General features: G+C 42.2%; 1 protein-coding gene across 5 annotated transcripts in view; it reads right to left on the bottom strand.

The window, feature by feature from the left end:
• si (sucrase-isomaltase) overlaps positions 1 to 24,380 on the bottom strand; it is a 484,577-nt gene that overhangs the window by 155,548 nt on the left and 304,649 nt on the right. For all 5 annotated transcript variants that reach the window (XR_009654900.1, XR_009654901.1, XM_060924052.1 and 2 more), the window contains 2 exons: positions 14,005 to 14,054; positions 3,744 to 3,917 (listed from right to left, as the gene is read on the bottom strand). Coding sequence is in view for 3 of the 5 variants with exons in the window: in XM_060924052.1 (XP_060780035.1) it covers positions 3,744 to 3,917; positions 14,005 to 14,054 (224 nt within the window). In the remaining 2 variants the exon portion in view is untranslated. The remainder of the gene's footprint in view (positions 1 to 3,743; positions 3,918 to 14,004; positions 14,055 to 24,380) is intronic.

Here is a 24,380-nt window from a genome sequence, read left to right as displayed (position 1 = left end):
TCCTGCACACCAGCTTGGAGGAATTTTAGCCCATTCCTCCATACAGAACAGCTTCAACTCTCGGATGTTGGTGGGTTTCCTCACATGAACTGCTCGCTTCAGGTCCTTCCACAACAGTTCAATTGGATTAAGGTCAGGACTTTGACTTGGCCATTCCAGAACATTAACTTTATTCTTCTTTAACCATTCTTTGGTAGAATGACTTGTGTGCTTAGGGTCCTTGTCTTGCTGCATGACTCACCTTCTCTTGAGACTCAGTTCATGGACAGATGTCCTGACATTTCCCTTTAGAATCCACTGGTATAATTCAGAATTCATTGTTCCATCAATGATGGCAAGCTGTCCTGGCCCAGATGCAGCAAAACAGGCCCAAACCATAATACTACCACCACCCCTTTTCACAGATGGGATAAGATTCTTATGCTGGAATGCAGTGTTTTCCTTTCTCCAAACATAACACTTCTCATTTAAACCAAAAAGTTCTATTTTGGTCTCATCCGTCCACAAATTATTTTTTTCTGGCTTGTCCACATGATCTTTAGCAAACTGCAGACAAGCGGCAATGTTCTTTTTGGAGAGCAGTGGCTTTCTCCTTGCAACTCTGCCATGCATATCACTGTTGTTCAGTGTTCTCCTGATGGTGGACTCATGAACATTAACATTAGCCAATGTGAGGGAGGCCTTCAGTTGCTTAGAAGTTACCCAGGGGTCCTTTGTGAACTCGCTGACTATTACATGCCTTGCTCCTAGAGTGAGCTTAGTTGGTCGACCACTCCTGGGGAGGGTGACAATGGTCTTGAATTTCCTCCATTTGTACACAATCTGTTTGACTGTGGATTGGTGGAGTCCAAGCTCTTTAGAGATGGTTTTGTGATTTTTTTTCCCAGCCTGATGAGCATCAACAATGCTTTTTCTGAGGACCTCAGAAATCTTCTTTGTTTGTACCATGATACACTTTCAAAAACGTGTTGTGAAGATCAGACTTTGATAGATCCCTGTTCTTTAAATAAAACAGGGTGCTCATTCACACCTGATTTGTCATCCCATTGATTGAAAACACCTGACTCTAATTTCACCTTCAAATTAACTGCTAATCCTAGAGGTTCACATACTTTTGCCACTCACAGATATGTAATATTGGATCATTTTCCTCAATAAATAAATGACCAAGTATAATATTTTTGTCTCATTTGTTTAACTGGGTTCTCTTTATCTACTTTTAGGACTTGTGTGAAAATCTGATGATGTTTTACGTCATACAGTTAGGTCCATAAATATTTGGACAGAGACAACATTTTTCTAATTTTGGTTCTGTACATTACCACAATGAATTGTGAACAAAACAATTCAGATGCAGTTGAAGTTCAGACTTTCAGCTTTAATTCAGTGGGTTGAACAAATTGATTGCATAAAAATGTGAGGAACTAAAGCATTTTTTAAACACAATCCCTTCATTTCAGGGGCTCAAAAGTAATTGGACAAATTAAATAATTGTAAATGAAATGTTCATTTCTAATACTTGGTTGAAAACCCTTTGTTGGCAATGACTGCCTGAAGTCTTGAACTCATGGACATCACCAGATGCTGTGTTTCCTCCTTTTTAATGCTCTGCCAGGCCTTTACTTCAGTGGTTTTCAGTTGCTGTTTGTTTGTGGGCCTTTCTGTCTGAAGTTTAGTCTTTAACAAGTGAAATGCATGCTCAATTGGGTTGAGATCAGGTGATTGACTTGGCCATTCAAGAATATTCCACTTCTTTGCTTTAATAAACTCTTGGGTGGCTTTGGCTTTATGTTTTGGGTCATTGTCCATCTGTATTAAGAAATGCCGACCAATCAGTTTGGCTGCATTTGGCTGGATTTGAGCACACAGTATGTCTCTGAATACCTCAGAATTCATCCGGCTGCTTCTGTCCTGTGTCACATCATCAATAAACACTAGTGACCCAGTGCCACTGGCAGCCATGCATGCCCAAGCCATCACACTGCCTCCACCATGTTTTACTGATGATGTGGTATGCTTTGGATCATGAGCTGTACCATGCCTTCATCATACTATTTTCTTTCCATCATTCTGGTAGAGGTTGATCTTGGTTTCATCTGTCCAAAGAATGTTCTTTGGAATATTGGAATGTGCAGTGAACCCTCTGTATTTACTTTCATGCAGTCTTCTCTTTATGGTAGATTTGGATATTGATACGCCTACCTCCTGGAGAGTGTTGTTCACTTGGTTGGCTGTTGTGAAGGGGTTTCTCTTCACCATGGAAATTATTCTGCGATCATCCACCACTGTTGTCGTCTGTGGACATCCAGGTCTTTTTGCATTGATGAGTTCACCAGTGCTTTCTTTCTTTCTCAGGATGTACCAAACTGTAGATTTTGCCACTCCTAATATTGTAGCAATTTATTGGATGGATTTTTTTTCTGTTTTCGCAGCTTAAGGATGGCTTGTTTCACCTGCATGGAGAGCTCCTTTGACCGCATGTTTTTTTTCACAGTAAAATCTTCCAAATGCAAGCACCACACCTCAAATAAACTCCAGGCCTTTTATCTGCTTAATTGAGAATGACATAATGAAGGAATTACCCACACCTGCCCATGAAATAGCCTTTGAGTCAATTGTCCAATTACTTTTGGTCCCTTTAAAAACAGGGTGGCACATGTTAAGGAGCTGAAACTCCTAAACCCTTCATCCAATTTTAATTTGGATACCCTCAAATGAAAGCTGAAAGTCTGGACTTTATGTCCATGTCCATTATATAACTTGAATATGTTTCAGTAAACAGAAAAAAAAAATTGTGTCAGTGTCCAAATATGGACCTAACTGTATCTATCCAGAAATTTGGACAATTCTAAAGGGTTCACAAACTTTCAAGCACCACTGTATAACTATGTGTAACGCAGCTATAACAATCCAGATGCTCACAGATTATGAATGAACTCAAGGTTTTAATGAGCACAATGGAAAAAAACAATGTACAAAAGCCAGACCCGGTCAATACCGAGAGATCCAAAACAGTAACGAAGGCTAGACAAATCGTGGTCAGGAAACAGGCAATAGTCCAAGAACTGGGAATCAGTGAATATGGGCAATCTAAACACAAGCAAATTGTAATAGGGAAACAGGCGATGATCGAAAAACTGAGAAGCAAGAGAAACGGGCGAACAAATGCAAGGGCTAGGCGAAACGGGGAAAAAAATGGAAGGCAAAAATGGCCATACACAAATAAACAATCCGAATAATAATAACACTCAGTAGGCTCACGAAATGTAGAGGCAATACTATGCGACAAGCAAAACAAACAAAGGGGTATAAATACAAATGGAAACAAAAAGGTACAGGTGATGATGATTAGAACTCGGGGGAGCCACTCTTAGGAAGTGGCTCTGGGTTGGCTGACGGAGTGCACGTGGTAGTGACTGGTGTGTGATGGGGATTGTGGGAAGTGGAGTCCTGAGTGTTGGGTGAGCCAGGAAGTGTGACACTATGCGTAAAAAGCTGATTTATTCCAACACAATTTTATTTCATACTGATACAAAATGTGTAAACCAGAGTGATACACAATTTGTGTAATTTTTCTACACATTCTTTCCCAGAGCATACATTCCTATATGTCAAAAATGTGACACTGAGACATTAATTTGTTACAGTGTGTTAGCCTGATGCAGCACCAGTTTTGTTTCTTATCAGTATGTTGACTGCATTTTGTTGGATAGCTATCACAGCATGAGAAAGCATGTACTTACCCTCTTCACTGAGTCATAGTAAATGTTGGATTCTGGCAAGGCAGTAACCATGGTGCCATTATTGATGGTCACACTTGTAGGGGGGCTGCTCAGTCCTAATATGGTGATGTTCTCAAACACTAGATTGTTTGGATCAGCATAGCCATTGTGTAGAACCTGCATGGTCAGCACTCCCTGAAATAAAAATTACAATTTTGTTAACCCCTTACACTGTATGTGGGATTTTGTTAATATGAATAAATTTAGTTTGATTTCAGTCGATTTACTATAGTCCAATTAAATGACTGTAATTGATCATAGAGTTATGAGGTGATTATAGACTCTAAAACTCCTATTTGATGATGGAAAAAAAAAGAAAAATCTTCCACTTCCTGAAGTCCAGAGGTGTAATGAGTACTAAATCATTTTACTCAAGTAAAAGTACTATTACTATGGTGAAATTGGACAAAGGTAAAAGTAAAACTACTTTATTACCTCAGATCAACTCAAAAGTAAAAACAACTTATTTTAAATATACTTTTAGTAAAAGTTACCTGTTATTATTATTATTATTTATTTTTTTATTATTATTTTTTTAAACTGTGTGGTTGGCAAGGTGCAGATAGACTGTGGAAGACCTTTTCAAGGCAATGCAGACAGGGCAAGAGCATGTATATAACATTTTAATTTCAGATCACATTTTTCCTCCAGCTGGAATTTATTACATTCATGCAAAACTGTTGATATTAACATTTGATGAAGCATATTTCTTGCTTACAGATACAGTATGTCTGAAGATAATGTTACAACTGTTCTAAAGGATGCACATTAAGTTCTTGTATTTACATTATAAACACTTAATCACATCCCATTTTCCTTTTTTAATTTAAAAACATGGTACATTAAGTGTGCACATTGTGACATTGGCGGGCTGGCGGCCCTCATGCACAACTTCACATGTGCTCCTCGCCATGCTGCCTCAGTGGTTCTGAAAAGACAGTGCCCTGTTCTCCCCTTAGTGGCAGTGCTGAAAAAAAAAAAAAAAAAAACACTGCTCCAGCACTGTTGACAAACACAACACACACAGCAGAGGAACAAGGAAAACTAATCTTGCACAACTGGAGCTCATTAATCTGTGCTCCCACTCACCCTCCATGAGGTATAGGGAGGATATAAAAGGATGTCGCTCCATTAGATGGGTGAGTAGGAGGATGGTGAGAGGAAGTACTCAATCTGTGCTGCTCTCTCTGTCTGCCAACAGATTCCAGCTCTGACAGCACTCACCAGCTCAATGGAAGCAATTCTCCTCTATAACACCTCTCCTGAGCAGCAGCCCCTCAGCGTTCTCCAAGGGATGTTCCTCCACTTGGGCATGAAGATTTCACAGCACCCCACACCCTCACTCCCTTTTCCCCACAATTTGCCACATTTGCAAATTAAAGAGCACCTTTTTCTTACACCCAACCCCAGTCTCCTGTAGCTGTGTCTGAGCCCAAAAATTAGGGGGCACCACACTGGTGAAGAATGTGGGCAGAAGGCACAGACCCAGACCAACCCCCCATCACCACCTTTCTGGAACTAGTGGTGCAGCATCTCCCTCAAGGTCAGTCTCCAGCAGTCACAGCTCTCCCAGGTCCCAGGAGATGGCATGGGACCTCCATATGGTGACCCAGGAGCTGCTGTCTCTCAGACAAGTCACCCCAGCTGTGGTGGTACCCCTCCCCATCCTGGCCCAGGACACCCAACAGCTGCTCATGAAGCTGACTACCAATGACAATGTTGAGGCATTCTTGGGCATATTCAAGAGGGTTTCTACTCTGGAGATCTGGGCCCTATGGGACTTGTCCCATGTCTTGGCCACTTTGCTCACAGGGGAGTCAAAACAAGCTTACTATGCACCCTGATGAACACCCTTAAACAAGAGGTCCTGGCCCACTGCAAGCTCTCCTCCATTTGAGCCACCTCTGAGTTTCACCTTTGGGCCTATCAACCTGGCCAGGAACCATGGGGACACACTCCTGCACATAGCTTGAAGGTGCTCCAGCCAGACCAGCTTCTCCTGTCAGAGACAGTACAATGCCTCACCCTCAACCAAGTTCCTAAGGGCCCTCCCTGGGAAAAAAAAAGTAAAGCTGTAGGGATGAAAGCAGTGAAGACTCCCTGGTCACTGCTCTCAAGTGTGCCATATCCATGCTTGAAATTGGGAGGGGTCAGAGACAGTCATGAGATCATGTCTTCCACCAAGAGCTACATTACCACCGGAGTACAGCTACTGGGACACTGAGAGGAATTAACCAAGCCTATAAGCCCATGCCCACTGAAACCAACAGTGTCTCTCTTCCCAAGATCCACAAGCCTTGGTTAGCTGCCTGTGCCATACATGATGTCCTCTATGTCAGTGCCCCACCTTTATCCTCCAACTAAATGTGAAGCCAATCCTGGCACTGTTGGACTTGGGAAATGCCATCAACCTAGCTTGTCCATCAGCTATGCCCACTGCTGGCAAACCCATTGGAAGCCTGGCAGTGATGTGTTCGCAGGAACATGATGGAGGTCCCCACTGCTGAGGTGCAGGTGGACAGAAGGAGAGGTGAGTGACCACTGAGCATTGGGCTTATCCCAGATCTGCCTGTCTTTGCCCATAGGAAATGACTGGCCAGGGTTCTACCATCCAGCACCCAAGAGGAGATGATTGACACCTCTGTCTCCAGGGGGCCCATGTCGAGCTCTAGCCCCTGTGTGCAACACGCTCCTTACTTCCTTGTCAAAAATACATTGCTCTACTACCATTGCTCCGCATGAATATTGACACCATCATGCACCTGGCCCATACCCACCTGCTAGGTGGTCATCTGGGATCCCAGAATACCTTGGAGAAGATTCAGGACTGCTTCCACTGGCCAAGCAGAGGTACACAACATCTGCCAAAGATGTCCCCAACATCAGAAAACAACCCCATATAAGCTGGCCCAGGCACCTCTCCTTTCCCTGCCCATCACTGGGGTCCCATTCGAGCAGTTGGGTATGGACCTTGTAAGGCCACTCCCAGAGTCTGCCTGTGGCCACAAGTACATATTGATGGGAGTGGACTATGCCACGAGGTATCCTGAGGCCATCTCCCTGTGCAAGGTCTTTTCCAAGAAAACTGCACATGAGCTCATGATGCTCTTCAGCTAAGTGGGAGTCTGAAAGGACTTGCTCATTGACCAAGGCTCCCCATTCATGTCTTAGCTGATGCTAGACTTATGTCAAATGTTGTAGGTAAAACATCTGAAAACCTCTGTTTACCACCCCAAACAGATGGGCTCATTGAGAGGTCCAATCAGACCCTGAAAAGGATGCCTGAAGGACCCTGAAAATCATGGTGGACAAAGAGGGCAGCAACTGGGACCTGCTCTTACCCTATGTGCTCTTCACTGTTCAGGAGAACCCTCAGAACTCGACTGGTTCAGCTCCTTTGAACTCCTGTTCAGACAGAGACCCAGGGGGCTGTTTGATGTGGTCAAAGAATCCTGGGAACCCTTGCCATTCTGCTCAGTTGTTGACTGCATGCAGGCCTTGCAGGAGCAAACTGAGTGGGTGACTCTTACACCATCACAGAGAGAGTAGGGCCAGTGAATTATCACCTGTGGCAGCTGGGTAGGAGAGCCACTGACAAACTATTCCATGTGAACATCTTGGAAAAAAAATGGGTTGAAACAATGCCAGTGCTCTCAGGCCTCTATATCTCCTACACAGGCACCTTGAATGGAGAGCGAGTCCATCAGGGAAAGTAACTTAAACCAATCCAAAGACGAGCTCAAGGAGCCTGAGGGCCAGTTTGGGGATGTGTTCTCAGTGGAACACAGGTGGACACATGTTCTCCAGCATTAGATCAAAACAGCTCCAGGAGTGTTAATCCACAAAAAGCCCTTCCGGGTCCCCGAGTGTCAGGATATAGAGGCGGAGGTAGCCCGCATGCTCCAGATTGGAGTCACTGAGGAGTCCTCCAGCCCCTGGTCCAGCCCCATCATCATAGTCCCCAAACCTGATGGAAGTCTGCGACTGTCTAATGACTAAGGAAATGGAACCAGGTCTCTGAGATCAACAACTACCCCATGCCCCAAGTGGATGACCTCCTCAAGCACCTAAGGAAAGCCAGATTTATCTCCACCCTCAAACTCAACAAAGGCTTCTGGCAAATTGCCCTCATCTCCACATCTAGTCCAAAACAGCCTTCAGCACCACCACAGGTCATTGGCAATTCTTGAGGTTCTCCCCTTTGGCCTCCATGGAGCACCAGAGACCTTCCAGCACCTGATAGACATCGTCCTGCAGCCCCATCAGCTCTACACCACTGCATATCTTGATGATGTGGTCATCCATTCATACACTTGGCAAGAGCACCTATACTAGCTCAAACAGGTACTGGGTGAGCTCAGTTGAGTTGGGCTGACAGCAAACCCCTGCAAATGCCACCTGGGACTCACAGAGGCACAGTACCTGGGCTATTGCATCAGTTAGGGACTCCTGAAGAACCAGGAAAAGAAGATTGAGGCTGTCAGAAACAATCCCTGAGCCACAGCAAAGAGTCAGGTATTTGCCTTCTTGGGCTTGGAAGGATACTACAGGAGATGTGTGTCTAATTTCTCCTCTATAGCCTCCCCCTCTCAGATTAACTTACAACCCCGATTCCAAAAAAGTTGGGACAAAGTACAAATTGTAAATAAAAACGGAATGCAATGATGTGGAAGTTTCAAAATTCCATATTTTATTCAGAATAGAACACAGATGACATATCAAATGTTCAAACTGAGAAAATGCATCATTTAAAGAGAAAAATTAGGTGATTTTAAATTTCATGACAACAACACATCTCAAAAAAGTTGGGACAAGGCCATGTTTACCACTGTGAGACATCCCCTTTTCTCTTTACAACAGTCTGTAAACGTCTGGGGACTGAGGAGACAAGTTGCTCAAGTTTAGGTATAGGAATGTTAACCCATTCTTGTCTAATGTAGGATTCTAGTTCCTTAACTGTCGTAGGTCTTTTTTGTCATATCTTCTGTTTTATGATGTGCCAAATGTTTTCTGTGGGCGAAAGATCTGGACTGCAGGCTGGCCAGTTCAGTACCCGGACCCTTCTTCTACGCAGCCATGATGCTGTAATTGATGCAGTATGTGCTTTGGCATTGTCATGTTGGAAAATGCAAGGTCTTTCCTGAAAGAAACGTCATCTGGATGGGAGCATATGTTGCTCTAAAACCTGGATATACCTTTCAGCATTGATGTTGTCTTTCCAGATGTGTTAGCTGCCCATGCTACATGCACTAATGCAACCCCATACCATCAGAGATGCAGGCTTCTGAACTGAGTGCTGATAACAACTTGGGTCATCCTTCTCCTCTTTAGTCCGAATGATACGGCGTCCCTGATTTCCATAAAGAACTTTGAATTTTGATTTGTCTGACCACAGAAGAGTTTTCCACTTTGCCACAGTCCATTTTAAATGAGCCTTGGCCCAGAGAAGACGTCTGCGCTTCTCGATCATGTTTAGATATGGCTTCTTCTTTGAACTATAGAGTTTTAGCTGGCAATGGCAGATGGCACGGTGAATTGTGTTCACAGATAATGTTCTCTGGAAATATTCCTGAGCCCATTTTGTGATTTCCAATACAGAAGCATGCCTGTATGTGATGCAGTGCTGTCTAAGGGCCCGAAGATCACGGGCACCCAATATGGTTTTCTGGCCTTGACCCTTACGCACAGAGATTCTTCCAGATTCTCTGAATCTTTTGATGATATTATGCACTGTAGATGATGATATGTTCAAACTCTTTGCAATTTTACACTGTCGAACTCCTTTCTGATATTGCTCCACTATTTGTCGGCACAGAATTAGGGGGATTGGTGATCCTCTTCCCATCTTTACTTCTGAGAGCCGCTGCCACTCCAGGATGCTCTTTTTATACGCAGTCATGTTAATGACCTATTGCCAATTGACCTAATGAGTTGCAATTTGGTCCTCCAGCTGTTCCTTTTTTGTACCTTTAACTTTTCCAGCCTCTTATTGCCCCTGTCCCAACTTTTTTGAGATGTGTTGCTGTCATAAAATTTCAAATGAGCCAATATTTGGCATGAAATTTCAAAATGTCTCACTTTCGACATTTGATATGTTGTCTATGTTCTATTGTGAATACAATACCACTTTTTGAGATTTGTTAATTATTGCATTCCGTTTTTATTTACAATTTGTACTTTGTCCCAACTTTTTTGGAATCGGGGTTGTAGGAGAGGAGAGCCTCTCAAAGTATGATGAACTATGGAAGCCAAATAAGCCTTCCAAACACTGAAGACCACCTTCACCAGCTCTCCAGTGTTCAGAAACCCAGACTTCTAACCTTTCCTGGTGCATATCAATGCCTTTGAGACGAGCCTGGGCACAGTTCTCTCCCAAGAGTTCAGTGGAGAAGGGCAGTCAATCATCTACGTGAGTAGAAACTAACCCCTGCTGAATGATACCCTTGCCATCAAGTGGGTTTCATCAATAATTCCAATCTTATCTCATTGGTCATCATTTCACTCTCCTTACAGATCACATCACCCTACAGTGGATGGCTGAAGCTCAGGACTCCAACAACAGAATAACTCAGTTTCCCCCCCCCGCAAAACTTCTCATTCCAGGCCCAACATCAAGTGGGGGCCCACCACAGAAATGTTGATGACCTCTCTAGGAGGGATGCATTCTGGGCCCAGTCTCCCACACTAACTGGCTTGGAGCTGGGGGTGGGGGATTCTGTGACGTTGGCAGGCTGGCAGCCCTCATGCACAACCTCACAAGTGCTCCTTACCATGCTGCTGCAGTGGTGCTGAAAGGACAGTGCCCCATTGTCCCTTTTGTGGTGGTGCTGAAAAGGGAGTGCCACTCCACACTGTTGACAAATGTAGCGCTTATGGCAGACAGGCGGGAAAACTAAACCCGCGCGGCTGGAGTTCACTACGAGGCACAGGAAGTATATAAAAGGATGCTGCGCCATCCTATTATGATGATTTCCATAATATATATGCCTACACAGCAAAACCTCTATCAGGTCTGAGATCAAATATAGACTAGAACAATGTGAGGTCAGCTTGAAGTAGTTTTAGCATGCATACCACTTTTTGTGGGGAAAACAAAAAGTAGAATTGGCTGGTGGCAAATAGGAGATAGATGTCACCATGCATCAAAGTTGCTGTATTGTGTCCTACACCATCAATAGTAAAACACACTCACACATTTGTTTCTCTTTACTACCAAGTAGGGAAATAGAGGGCAAAAGATTGAATTTAAGGTAGCAGTCGGGATTGTCCATCTACATAAACTAGGAAGGAGAGGCAGAAATACCGCTGTCTCCAGTCCACTCTAGCCCAGCAGGTGCTAAATTGGATTTGCACATTAACAGCAGTAAACAAGGTGGACAGACTAAGCAGGCGGCTGCATCTCTAGACAGGAAAAAAAAAAGGTCATAGATGACAGAAATCAACATTACTTGGAAACTCATTGAGGTAGTTGTAAATGTCAGGATATGACACCTCTGACCATTCTTGGGTTTCAGTCATGTGAATTTTCTTTGCAATTTCACTTCCAGTAAAACAGCTGGTGGTCTAGCAAACCAAAATGGCTGCCATAGTGCAAACAAGGAACAATAACTAAGAGTATGCTCATAATCTAGGAGCCACTGCTCGCTTTAGATATATTCAGCAGATTGATATGTGCAATGGAAATCACTCCTACAGTCAGGGAAAGAATTATTTGTCATACAATCTCAAAAACTACCCTTCAGTCAAGTTCTTGGACATCTTGAACTATCTGGTATTGCAGACATCCTTCTACACCGCAAAACAGATGAATGCATGGAAGAGTATGGAGGCTTACAACTTTTTTGTATATAGCTGGGTAAAGGACCTGGGTATCAAGTCGCTGCTGAATGAATCCTGTATTGTTTTTGCCCATGTAAGTATGTGGTTTTTTTTTTTTTTAAGCTTTTCATTTGTGTCTTTACAATGAAGCACTGCAAGCTTAAGTGGAAACAAACAACAGTTCGCTTGATTCTCACTTGTGTTCGCTCTTATCTCTCAGGTAAATCATTCACAAAGCTCATTAGAAACCCCTTTAAAGACCTGGATCTTAGTTAAACAAGACAGAGAAAGGATCACAGTGCATTGTAACTGTATCACTGGGTAAGAATTTTGTCGTGACCTTCATGGATATGGACTTTATTATTTGTAGTTGTTTTGATCAAGTGCACTTGCTGAAAGACTCGTTGAAAAGACTGCTAGGACACCCTGTTAAAGAAAGCGAGACATGTTGTTTTTGGTATGGCAGCCACACTACAAAAAACTGAAACTGAATTTGAGGAGAAAATTCCTTAATACGAGTGAAATTATCTTGTTGCATGGACAGATCATTTTACTTAACAAGACATTTTGGAATAAGTTGGTAAAACTCTAGAACTATAGTGGTGCTTGAAAGTTTGTGAACCCTTAAGAATTTTCTATACTTCTGCATAAATATGACCTAAAACATCATCAGATTTTCACACAAGTCCTAAAAGTAGATGAAAAGAAGCCAGTTAAACAAATGAGACAAAAATATTATACTTGGTCATTTATTTATTGAGGAAAATGATCCAATATTACATATCTGTGAGTGGCAAAAGTATGTGAACCTCTAGGATTAGCAGTTAATTTGAAGGTGAAATTAGTCAGGTGTTTTCAATCAATGGGATGACAATCAGTTGTGAGTGGGCACCCTGTTTTGTTTAAAGAACAGGGATCTATCAAAAAGTCTGATCTTCACAACACATGTTTATGGAAGTGTATCATGGCATGAACAAAGGAGATTCCTGAGGAGCTCAAAAAAAAGCGTTGGTGATGCTCATCAGGCTGGAAAAGGTTACAAAACCATCTCTAAAGAGTTTGGACTCCACCAATCCACAGACAGACAGATTGTGTACAAATGGAGGAAATTCAAGACCATTGTTAGCCTGCCCAGGAATGGTTGGCCAACAAAGATCACTCCAAGAGCAAGGCATGTAATAGTCGACAAGGTCACAAAGGATCCCAGGGTAATTTCTAAGGAAATGAAGGCCTCTCTCACATTGGCTAATGTTAATGTTCATGAGTCCACCATCAGGAGAACACTGAACAACAATGGTGTGCATGGCAGGATTGCAAGAAGAAAGCCACTGCTCTCCAAAAAGAACATTGCTGCTCATCTGCAGTTTGCTAAAGATCATGTGGACAAGCCAGAAGGCTATTGGAAAAAAATGTTTTGTGGATGGATGAGACCAAAATAGAACTTTTTGGTTTAAATGAGAAGCATTATATTTGGAGAAAGGAAAACACTGCATTCCAGCATAAGAACCTTATCCCATCTGTGAAACGTGGTGGTGGTAGTATCATGGTTTGGGCCTGTTTTACTGCATCTGGGCCAGGACAGCTTGACATCATCGATGGAACAATGAATTCTGAATTATACCAGCAAATTCTAAAGGAAAATGTTAGGACATCTGTCCATGAACTGAATCTCAAGAGAAGGTGGGTCATGCAGCAAGACAACGACCCGAAGTACACAATTCGTTCTCTACCAAAGAATGGTTAAAGGAGAATAAAGTTAATGTTTTGGAATGGCCAAGTCAAAGTCCTGAGCTTAATTCAATCGAAATGTTGTGGAAGAACCTGAAGCGAGCAGTTCATGTGAGGAAACCCAGCAACATCCCAGAGTTGAAGCTGTTCTGTAGGGAGGAATGGGCTAAAATTCCTCCAAGTTGCTGTGCAGGACTGATCAACAGTTACCAGAAATGTTTAGTTGCAGTTATTGCTGCACGGGGGGGGGGGGGGGGGGGGGTCACACCAGATACTGAAAGCAAAAGGTTCACATACTTTTGCCACTCACATATGTAATATTGGATCATTTTCCTCAATAAATAAATGACCAAGTATAATATTTTTCTCTCATTTGCTTAACTGGGTTCTCTTTATCTACTTTAGGACTTGTGTGAAAATCTGATGATATTTAAGGTTATATTTATGCAGAAATATAGAAAATTCTAAAGGGTTCACAAACTTTCAAGCACCACTGTAGTACTTGGATTATTAACATTGAGGCTGCATGTAAGTGCAGCTATTGACTTGCTAATATGAAATACTCACTCATTTATTTTTCCAGCAATATTACAGTTATAAATCCATATCACAAAGAGGCAACCAAGGACAATGGAACACAACACTTAATAATGAATATTATGTTTAGAAAACCTACTTGAACAACAGAGAACTGGTAATGGATGTAGGCCCCAGATGAAACAGTATCTAACACAGAGAGAGAGAGAGAGCATTCAACTGAGTTCACATACAGCAAGCTCAAACTGAAAAAAGAATGACACAAGTGCTTTAATCATTAATACACATTACACATCAATTTACTTGCACTGTTATTACAAAAACTGAATTTTACTGTTGTTATTCTGAGACAAAAGCAGCACAGTTTGGAACGTGACTAGGTGCAGTAGGCTTATCAAATCAGTCTCATGTAAAAAGGGATCAGTCTCAAATTCATTAATCATTAATTCAAGTGTATAATAGTTTATAGTGAAGCTATTCAAATCAATGGAATAACTTAGTGGTGATATTGCTATAATTTAGTGAGTATTGTAGTCTAATGTAATACGTTTACTCTAGATCTATAACATTCATATAACAACCAAATGGGCGAAGGCAATTAGAATACTTGTTTGGCAGAGGTTGGCACTCAGTGAATGTTGTAGCAATAGACAGGACACAGTTTATTCCAAAGATACCATTTATTGAAATAGCTGACATGAATTAGCACACTAATACTGATCAGATATAGCAACAATAGCAGCCAAGGAATAATTCAATATAAATGGTGATACAGTGTATACAAATAAGAATCAGTAGTGTATATGATGATAACTAAGGCATTAATGGTGATCAGAAGTAATAAGCTATATGCAAGTTTAGAGTGTAGGGGCGAGTGGATGTTCAAATCTGAGAGGGAAATCACGTGTTTGTGTGTCTGTGTGAGAGTGTGTGTATGAGTAGGTGTGAGAGTGTGTGTATGAGTAGGTGTGTGTGTGTGTGTGTGTGTGTATAGAATGCGAACAGAATGTGCAAGCCTTGTGCTAGGCCTTGCCTAGAGGGGGATGGTCAACAAGGAGAGCGCACAAGGGAGAGAGACAAAGGATCTGTAGTTTAAAAACTAGGCTCGGCTAGGCCTTAAACCCAACTTCTACTCAACCCTTAGCTACTCCTGAAATCCAAATGTTTAGGAGTGTTGTCCGACGGAGGGAGTTAAAAAGAGAGTGAGAGTGAGAAAGAGAGTGTGCATGCAGGGCTTTTGGGAAACCCACCCCAGCTTGGTTTGGGTTGGTAGGAATGATAGAGTAACTCATATATTCACTCTTTACAATCATGGTGGGGTGGCATGGTGGTGTAGTGGTTAGCGCTGTCGCCTCACAGCAAGAAGGTCTGGGTTCGAGCCCCATGGCCGGCGAGGGCTTTTCTGTGCGACGTTTGCATGTTATCCCCGTGTCCACGTGGGTTTCCTCCGGGTGCTCCGGTTTCCCCCACAGTCCAAAGACATGCAGGTTAGGTTAACTGGTGACTCTAAATTGACCGTAGGTGTGAATGTGAGTGTGAATGGTTGTCTGTGTCTATGTGTCAGCCCTGTGATGACCTGGCGACTTGTCCAGGGTGTACCCCACCTTTCCCCCGTAGTCAGCTGGGATAGGCTCCAGCTTGCCTGCAACCCTGTAGAACAGGATAAAGCGGCTAGAGATAATGAGATGAGATGAGACACCCGTGGTGATCAGAAAAGCATGTTCTGCAATAGCAGAGGACCACACTGGGTTCCACTCCTGCCAGCCAAGAACAGGAATCTTAAAATCAAGAACAAGTTCCTATTAAAGTGGTTGGTGAGTGTATTGTGTTCTCCTGATGATCCCGCTACACCCCCCCCCCCCCCCCCCGCCCCTGATTTGGTTTGAACGGTTCAACACACCCACTGACCAGCCTGTCTGTCCTTAGCAGTGTAGTCTCCAAACTGGGGAAAATTCTCCATATGTACCCTTGCAGATTTTTTTTTTTTTGGTGTGTGGGGTGCCAATTTTTTTTGTTATTCTCACCAAGTCCATGCATTGATGAGACTTCAGCCAGTATCTCACTGGGCTGCGACAACCTGCGACTAGTTGGAGACACAACAATTGTGATAAAATATGCGAATTCAGTTCTCGCACTTCAGCCAGTATCTCACTTCACAAAAACTGACTTGAGAAGGGTTCGTGATGGCTTTGCTACACCAGCGACGCATTTGCGGATATTTTGAGAGAAATTTTGTCGCACTAATTTTTTGAACATGTTCAAAATTTCAGTGATGAAGGAGCGACACTTTGCGACTCATGCGAGGAAATTGAGAAGCCCCGTGAAAGTTTCAAGACACTTTTGAAACTCTCTCACGAATGACGTTCGCAATTTGTCGCAAGCTGTCGCAACCCAGTGAGATACTGGCTTTCCTTGTTAGGTAAGCTGCATTCCAGGACCAGGTAATATCATTACTAATGTGAACACCAAGGAATTTAAAGGGGTTCACCCTCTCTACCTCTTTCTCACCTATGTGCAGTGATACATGCTGCTCCATCCTCTTCTGTGGGTCAATAATCATCTCATTTATTTTGCTGGCCTTTAGGGAGCAACTGTTCTTCTGGCACTATGCCATCAGATCTCCCTTCTATATGCTTTTTCATCACTCTAGTGTTAAGTCCAATGAGTGTAGAATCATCTGCAATCTTAATAATGCTGGTGTTTTAGAGGGAGGCAAGACAGTATGACTTAATACACAACCCTGGCTGCTCCCTAAGCTTGTGGTCTGTATTCTGAATATGCAGTTGAAGGACTGTATTGAATGCCAAGCTTTAGTTAATAAATAGCATTTTCATATACAGTTTATTTTAAAAAAAGTCTACGGTACATACCCCTGTTAAAATTGCAGAATTTTTAAAATGAAAAATAAACAAAGATATATCATCTCAGATCTTTCCTCACCTTGAATTGTTCAGCCTACAAAATTCAAGGTGAAAAACAAACAAACCCCCTCATTTTACAAATGCAGACACACTTTTATAATGAGACATGTGACATGTGACAATCATATTCAAAATCATGTTTAAAAGTAATTATCATACACCTGTCAGCAATGTTGTGATTCTGATCAACACCAAATAAAGGTCAGCTGTGTCTGTATGATTTTCTTGACATCATCTTGATTTCTTCCAACTGCTGAAGGCATGGTCCACAAGGAGCTTACAAAGCATGAATGGAATCTCATTGTTGAAATATATTGCTCAGGATAGGGATACAAAAGGATTTCCAAACATTTGGTGTACTAGTGTTTTCAAGCCTACCTAAACTGAGACCAAGACAAGACCAAGACTTTGGAAGGGCTTCTGGTGGAGAGCTGACACACATGGCCACATAAATAATTGCTCCGAGTCAGTTGGAGTTTATTTCCCAACTTAAATACAGGTAATATTTGAATTTTATCTTAACTGATAATGGACAGGGAAAAGAACAAGAAGGTCAAAGGAAAACAGTCTGGGAGAGTGGAGAAGAATGATAAAATAGCAACAGAGGAGGCTACGGCTGTGGAACATGAAGGATATAATGGCAGATGTGGGCAAAATACAGAGCTAGCAGGGGTAGGTACAGAAGCTAGCATCGCCACTGTCCGCACAGATATAATGACAGTGGTGATGGAGATGAAGTCTGAAATGGGCAACTTTCGAGACAAAATCAGAGATGACTTGAAAAAGGAGTTAGTTTACATAAGAGAGGAAATTCAACAAAAGCTGGCTGAAGTGGTAACCGACTTTAAAACTACAACTGACTCCTACATGACAACTTGTATGGTTTCCATGTATTTTGTATGGGAAAATGCAGTTTTTTGGCTAATACAGCATACACTGATTTTCATACGGGAAAATTACGTTTTGTATCATCTGAGATTTTTTCCATGACTCTCAGAAAATTTTCTTCGCAAAAGTTTTCTCGGTTATTTGTGGTTGAGCAGTCCTCGTGTACACATCAAATTTGACAAGTTTTATCATTTAAAAATGGCATCTGGAAACGCAATGGCAAAGAGAAAACGTGCTGGAACTGGACATCTGAAGGAATGGGAAACTCTGGATAGAGAATACAAAGGATGGATCCAGGCATCTTCGAATGGCCCCCAATATTCATTCTGTGTTCCGTGCAGAAAGCACATTAAAGTGGCAGCTCCAGGTTTTTATGACCTGAAATTGCATTTCCAAACCAAGGCACATAAAGACTGAGCCGTTAAATGCAGGACCTTCAAGTCTATGGAGCAGCATTTTGGCGCAAGTACATCGGCTCGGACTGCCCAGACTTCTGTGACGGCTGCAGAAGTTATGTTCTGCCAATTTCCCATGGAACACAACATCCCCCCGACTGTGGACGACCATTTTTCGCAGCTAATGAAAAAAAAATTCCCCATTCAAAGACTGCACAGGTAACCATTTGTGTGTGTGTGTGTGTGTGTGTGTGTGTGTGTGTTTTCTTTTTTAAGTTTTTACTGTTTGCATGTAAGAAAGCTTCCTTCATTATCATGATAATGAAGGAAGCTATCATGATAATTTAGGGAGGCGATACTGGGGCTACGTTGACATTACGTCGAATCAGTGGATCATCAGATTAACGTTCTTAAAACGATTCGCGTTTACACTAAAACCGTTAGCCGTGCACACAGCAACGCCAATACGCGGATACGCTAATCACATGACTTTAGACGGCGCGTAACATGATCCCAGTGCATTTCAGACGGCGCGTAACATGATCCCAGTGCATTTAGGGCATGCGCAAGGCTCACCACTTGCAAGTAGAAGGATGGCAAGCCTAATACACGGATACGCTCGGCTCCGCAGGCATCCTGCGCTCCAAATCACTCCGCCCTGAACAGCGAGTGCCCTCTGGAGGGTGCGCACTCCGGCCCTGCGCAGCTCACACAGCGCGCGAGTGAAGTGCACAAGCCACGATTCGGGACTGAGCCGCTGTGTGTGTGATCCCAGCGCATATCACTTATTACTTGCAAGTGGAAGGATGGCAAACCTAAAGACAATCATAACTACACAATGGGCAGTATTTGCATCAGTATTTGCAGCACACACGGACTGGCCAGCGGGAGTTTTCCCGGTGGGCCGGTGGTTCAGTGTGGGCCGGCGGAGAAAAAAAAAAAAAAACAGTTGCGCGCTGGCCTTTAATATGATAAGCAATGTTAACAGTTTCTTTAAGAAACTGTTAACATTGCTTATCATATTAAAGGCCAGCGCGCAACTGTAATAAGCAATGTTAACAGTTTCTTAAAGAAACTGTTAACATTGCTTATCATATTAAAGGCCAGCGCGCAACTGTTTTTTTTTTTTCTCCACCGGCCCACACTGAACCACCGGGAAAACTCCCGCTACTCCCGATGGCCAGTCCATGTGTGATTTGCAGTATTTTCATACTTTTATACTCTTTAATGAAAGGTGATACAAGGCGGAAGTCCGCGCCATTTTTCAGCAGTCGCCTCACATGACCAACGCCAGCAAATCAGGAAGGTGGATGTCACAGTGACGTTGTCCAATGAGACGCCAGCTAGAGCTCAGCACAGCGTATTCGCGTATTCTCAATGTTTACACAGCACCGGAGCTGACACGATCTGGATTGAATACGTGGACGCTGGCGGATTCCCGTTTCCTGGCTTTTCCAGGGGGTTTAATGTAAACGGACAGTGCATCCACGAAGAAAACGAGACAGATACGGTCTAATGTAAACGTAGCCTGGGAGGCACTGTTTATGCAATGGCAACTGTAGTTACCCAGCGATTTTGCTTCGCTAAACATTTTAATTGCTGATAGACATTATATCCTCCTGAGAACCAACCCATAGACTTGTGTCCTCTGTAGTTGACATTTGTTTTACATGCACACCCTCTTACTCTTTCAAGCTATTCACTTGAATCCTGGTGTTTTGTAAAGAGTGCATCCTTTTTTTTTTAAAATCTAAATTGTAAGTTGTTTTTTTTTAACCTGACCTCGTAAGAAAATCACAACAAAAGAGAAATTGAGAGACATTTTTTCTTGGTTCCCAGGAGGATATGTAGACACAGATGACCAACACTCGTTACTACCATCAGTCGTCAGTAAACTGGAAAAGTATTGAATGAAGAGTGGTAATGACCATTGGTAACCTGTCTCTTAAATGTGTAGTAGAGGATGGAAGCAATTTAACACCATCTATATGTTTGCCGTGTTCTGATTTTCTTTTATTGACTAGGAAAATAATCTGTACTTGCCAGTTATGTACGTAGACCTAACCTTTTATTCATTTGTTGTTCACCCAGGATTTTGCATGCAAACGAACAAAAATGACCATGGTCGTCAAAGGAAATTTAGCCCCTGCTTATACAAATCCTGTCATCAAAAAATTGCGCCAGCAGCCATTTAACCATTTGATAGATGAGAGCAATGACAGAAACAGCACCAAGTGCTTGGTCATTCTGGCACGCATTTTTGAAGATGTCTGTGTAAAAACCAGAATGTTGGATTTACCAGAACTTGCTTTTGGTAAAGCTTATTTGAAGCTGTTGACAGCTTCATGAGCTAAGAATTTATTCTTTAAATTGTAAAATGATGTGCCAGTTTGCTGAATCTGTATACCTGTTTAACAATCTAGACTGGAAGTGTGTAGTAATATGTAAAATATTATAAACACTTTGTAACTTTTATAATTACAAAATGAGCACTAATGCATAATGCATATTTTCAGTGAAAATGACATCCCCTGGGCCAACATGGTTGGGTTTGAAAGTGACAATTGCAACACCATGATTGGCAGGAAAGATTCTGTTTTGACCAGGCTCCAAGCAAAAAGTCCCAAGATTTTTAGGCATGTTTTATGTTTAATTTTTTATATATATATATATATATATATATATATATATATATATATATGGGGCGGCACGGTGGTGTAGTGGTTAGCGCTGTCGCCTCACAGCAAGAAGGTCCTGGGTTCGAGCCCCGGGGCCGGCGAGGGCCTTTCTGTGCGGAGTTTGCATGTTCTCCCCGTGTCCGCGTGGGTTTCCTCCGGGTGCTCCGGTTTCCCCCACAGTCCAAAGACATGCAGGTTAGGTTAACTGGTGACTCTAAATTGACCGTAGGTGTGAATGTGAGTGTGAATGGTTGTCTGTGTCTATGTGTCAGCCCTGTGATGACCTGGCGACTTGTCCAGGGTGTACCCCGCCTTTCGCCCGTAGTCAGCTGGGATAGGCTCCAGCTTGCTTGCGACCCTGTAGAAGGATAAAGCGGCTAGAGATAATGAGATGATATATATATATATATATATATATATGCACCAAAATTTTATCAGAATAGTACTCCAGTACTGTACTTATTCTACTGTTATTTCTGTTTCAGCATTGGCTGCATTTGCCATTTGGCAAATCTTTGTGTGCAGGCCGGTGTGAAGGCGCTGCCATTTAAAGTAGATGACCTTCTGGTGGATGTGTTCTACTTTTTCCACCACAGCTCAAAGCGCATTCAGGACTTCAAAGAATTTCAGCAGTTTACAGAGGTTAGCTAACAGACCTATTGTATCACTAAAACATAAGGAGTCTTTGAGATTCTCTTCTGGTAGTCTTCCAGCTTTTCCTCAATTAATTGTTCCACATTAAATTCTAGGTAGAGGAGCAGCAGATCTTGAAGCACTGTCCTACCCATTGGCTGTCCCTAGAGAAAGTCTGCAACTGCCTGCTGAGCCAACTGCCAGCCTTGTGAAGCTACTTTGCCAGTCATGAAGATGTTGAAAAACCGGGCAAAGTCAAGTCGATGAATGACAGGCTACAGGAACCCCTAACTGGAGTCACGTGATCGGTTGGACAAGATGGCGGCATAGTTTTGCGCTTCTCAACCCTGACTTGTATATTTGGATGTTAATTACCATTGTGAGAACTGTTTTGCTGCAATTTTGATTTTGAATACTGCCTGTTTAGCTGGGATGACTGATTCAAGCAAGAAAACGGCGTCTTCCTCAAAACTGGCTCGAGCATGGCATTGTGCAGATGTTGAAGCCATAGCAGAGTCAGTTCTTGAGAAGCAACGTGGCTACCTTGAAACTCGCTTCAACCAGCTTGAAGAAATGGGTAAAGACACTGAGGAGAATTTATCTGCTATCCAGATGGACCTAATGACATTGAGAGAGATAGTCGGCCAGCCAACGGCAGCAAAAGTGCTTAAAAAAACTTTTGATGGCAAAGTCTTGTTAAAAGTTGGCAACCATGCTAAAAGTTAGCAGCATGGACTAAGGTTTCAGAATCACCCGGTTGCCAACATGGAACTTGACCTTTAAGGTCAAATTTGAAGGTCAAAAGGTCAAAAACAATGCATTTTATGGTTAGTCTTTTTTGGGGGCCTTATATTCATGGAATTGTTTTTCAAATGTTGGCAACCATGCTAGACGTTATCAATAAAGTCTAAGGTTCCAGAATCTAGTGGTTGCCAAAATCATATTTGAAATTTAAGGTGAAATTTGAAGGTAAAAAAGTAAAATAAATAAATTAAATGGGTGGTTCGTCCGTTTTTGGGGGATCTATTTACATGCTATTCTTTTTTTAAAAGTTGGAAACTATGCTAGAAGTCATCAGTAGGGTCTGAAGTTCCAGACTTCAGTGGTTGCCAAAGTCATATTTGTACTTTAATGTCAAATTTGAAAATTAATAATAATAAAAACTAAACAGAAGCGGGGATGTTCTGATTTGTCTTTTTGTGGGGTTGTATTTTCATGGCGTTCTTTTTAAAAGCTGGCAACCATGTTATTAATTATCATCAGGGTCTGAGGTTTCAGATTCCAGTGGTAATATAATATAATATAATATAATATAATATAATATAATATATGCTCAAGACTTTATATTGGGATGCTTGATTTAGCTCATCATGGAGCGACTCTGGCCAGTCAGCCTTGGACATTCTGAAATGTATAATTCGAACTGGTTTTCGCCAAGACACATCATAGCTCATTAACATAAAATTAACTTAAACCGAATTTTAAATTTTCACCCTGGTCACCCAATTCACTTTATTCTTTTGTTCTATGTGAAGCACATTAAGCTGCCTGTATGAAATGTGCTATATAAATAAAATCTGCCTTGCCTTGGCTCACCAGCGACTTTGCTTTGGCCACCCAATTCACAGACTCCATAGAAAAATAATGACTTCTTATGTTTCTCATGTGAGCACAAGGTCAGATGATTATTGAGATGAAGCAATCTTGACATGTTACCGCCAGCGAGTGATGCATTGGCATTGCATCTTGCACGTGCAAATCATCAGGCAAAGGTATGGCTGCAGTCTGACAAGGTATATGTTAATGAAAGCCCTGAGGAGACAGGTGGTTGGAAAGTGGTAGACCAACACTTGGTGGCTGTGTGGCAAAGGAAGCCTCCAGTTCCACATAGTTGCTTAGAACTGATAACATGTAGTTGTAGAACCAAGTGTCGTACACATGCCTGCAGTTGCCTGAAGAATGGACAGCCCTGTATACCTGCATGTGGTTGTGATGCAGATGGATGTTTAAACACTGCAGGGATGGAACATGATAAGGATGAGACAACCTTTTTGTAATAACAGCAACAATAAGTGCAACGCTACACAACTACTACAAATACATAAAATTGAAAATACTACAAAAATATTCAGTCTATTTGAATTCTTGCCTTGAAACAAAGAAACAATCTGTTGACATACAGTCTTGTTATTCAGTCACTGTAGACAATGTTTTGTGTTATTCATACCACAATAATAATGGCCATATAAATTCTAAATATACATATTAATCCATATAATTCATCAATATATTTGAACTTCCTATCCCCCAGGTACTAATTATCCAATATCTATAGCAAACAATTTGTATTTTATGAAAGCACATCACAAAATAAAAAAATAAAAAAAACTGATATTTGACCTCGGTTGACCTTTTGACCTCTATATTACACTTTAAAGGTCAAGTTCCATGTTGGCAACCGGGTGATTCTGAAACCTTAGTCCATGCTGATAACTTCTGGCATGGTTGCCAACTTTTAACAAAAAATGCCATCAAAAGTTTTTTTTAGGGTCTTGGCAGGCCGACTAAGAGTATTGGGGTTGTAAATCAAGAAATTGGAAAAGTGAGGTCTAAGGTAAAAGATAACTCTGCAGTGCTAAGCAGCCACAAGTCAATGCTACAGCAAATGCAATTCAAGCTAGCAGATATGGAAGATCGTAGCCCGAGGTGCAATGTTCACATTATAGGCTTAGCTGAAGGGGTAGAAGGATCTAATGCTGTGCAATTTCTCACAAATTCTCTGCCAGAGTGGTTCCCCTCCCTGGGAGATTGCCAAGGTGAAATCATGTGGGCACATCACATTTATGGTGATAACAATAAGAACAGACCAGGTCCCCGCACCATGATTTTTAATGCCCTACGTTTCACCACCTGCCAGAGTATTCTTCGTGGAGCAAAGAGAAGCCCGGTCACAATAGAGGGACGGAGGATTAGTTTTTCTCCCGACTACAGTGGCTTCAC

Source organism: Neoarius graeffei, chromosome 6 (assembly GCF_027579695.1).
Source record: "Neoarius graeffei isolate fNeoGra1 chromosome 6, fNeoGra1.pri, whole genome shotgun sequence".
Taxonomy (NCBI): Eukaryota; Metazoa; Chordata; class Actinopteri; order Siluriformes; family Ariidae; genus Neoarius; species Neoarius graeffei.
The sequence above is the reverse complement of the archived record's forward strand: the minus strand, read 5'-3'. Positions and strand labels throughout refer to the sequence as shown.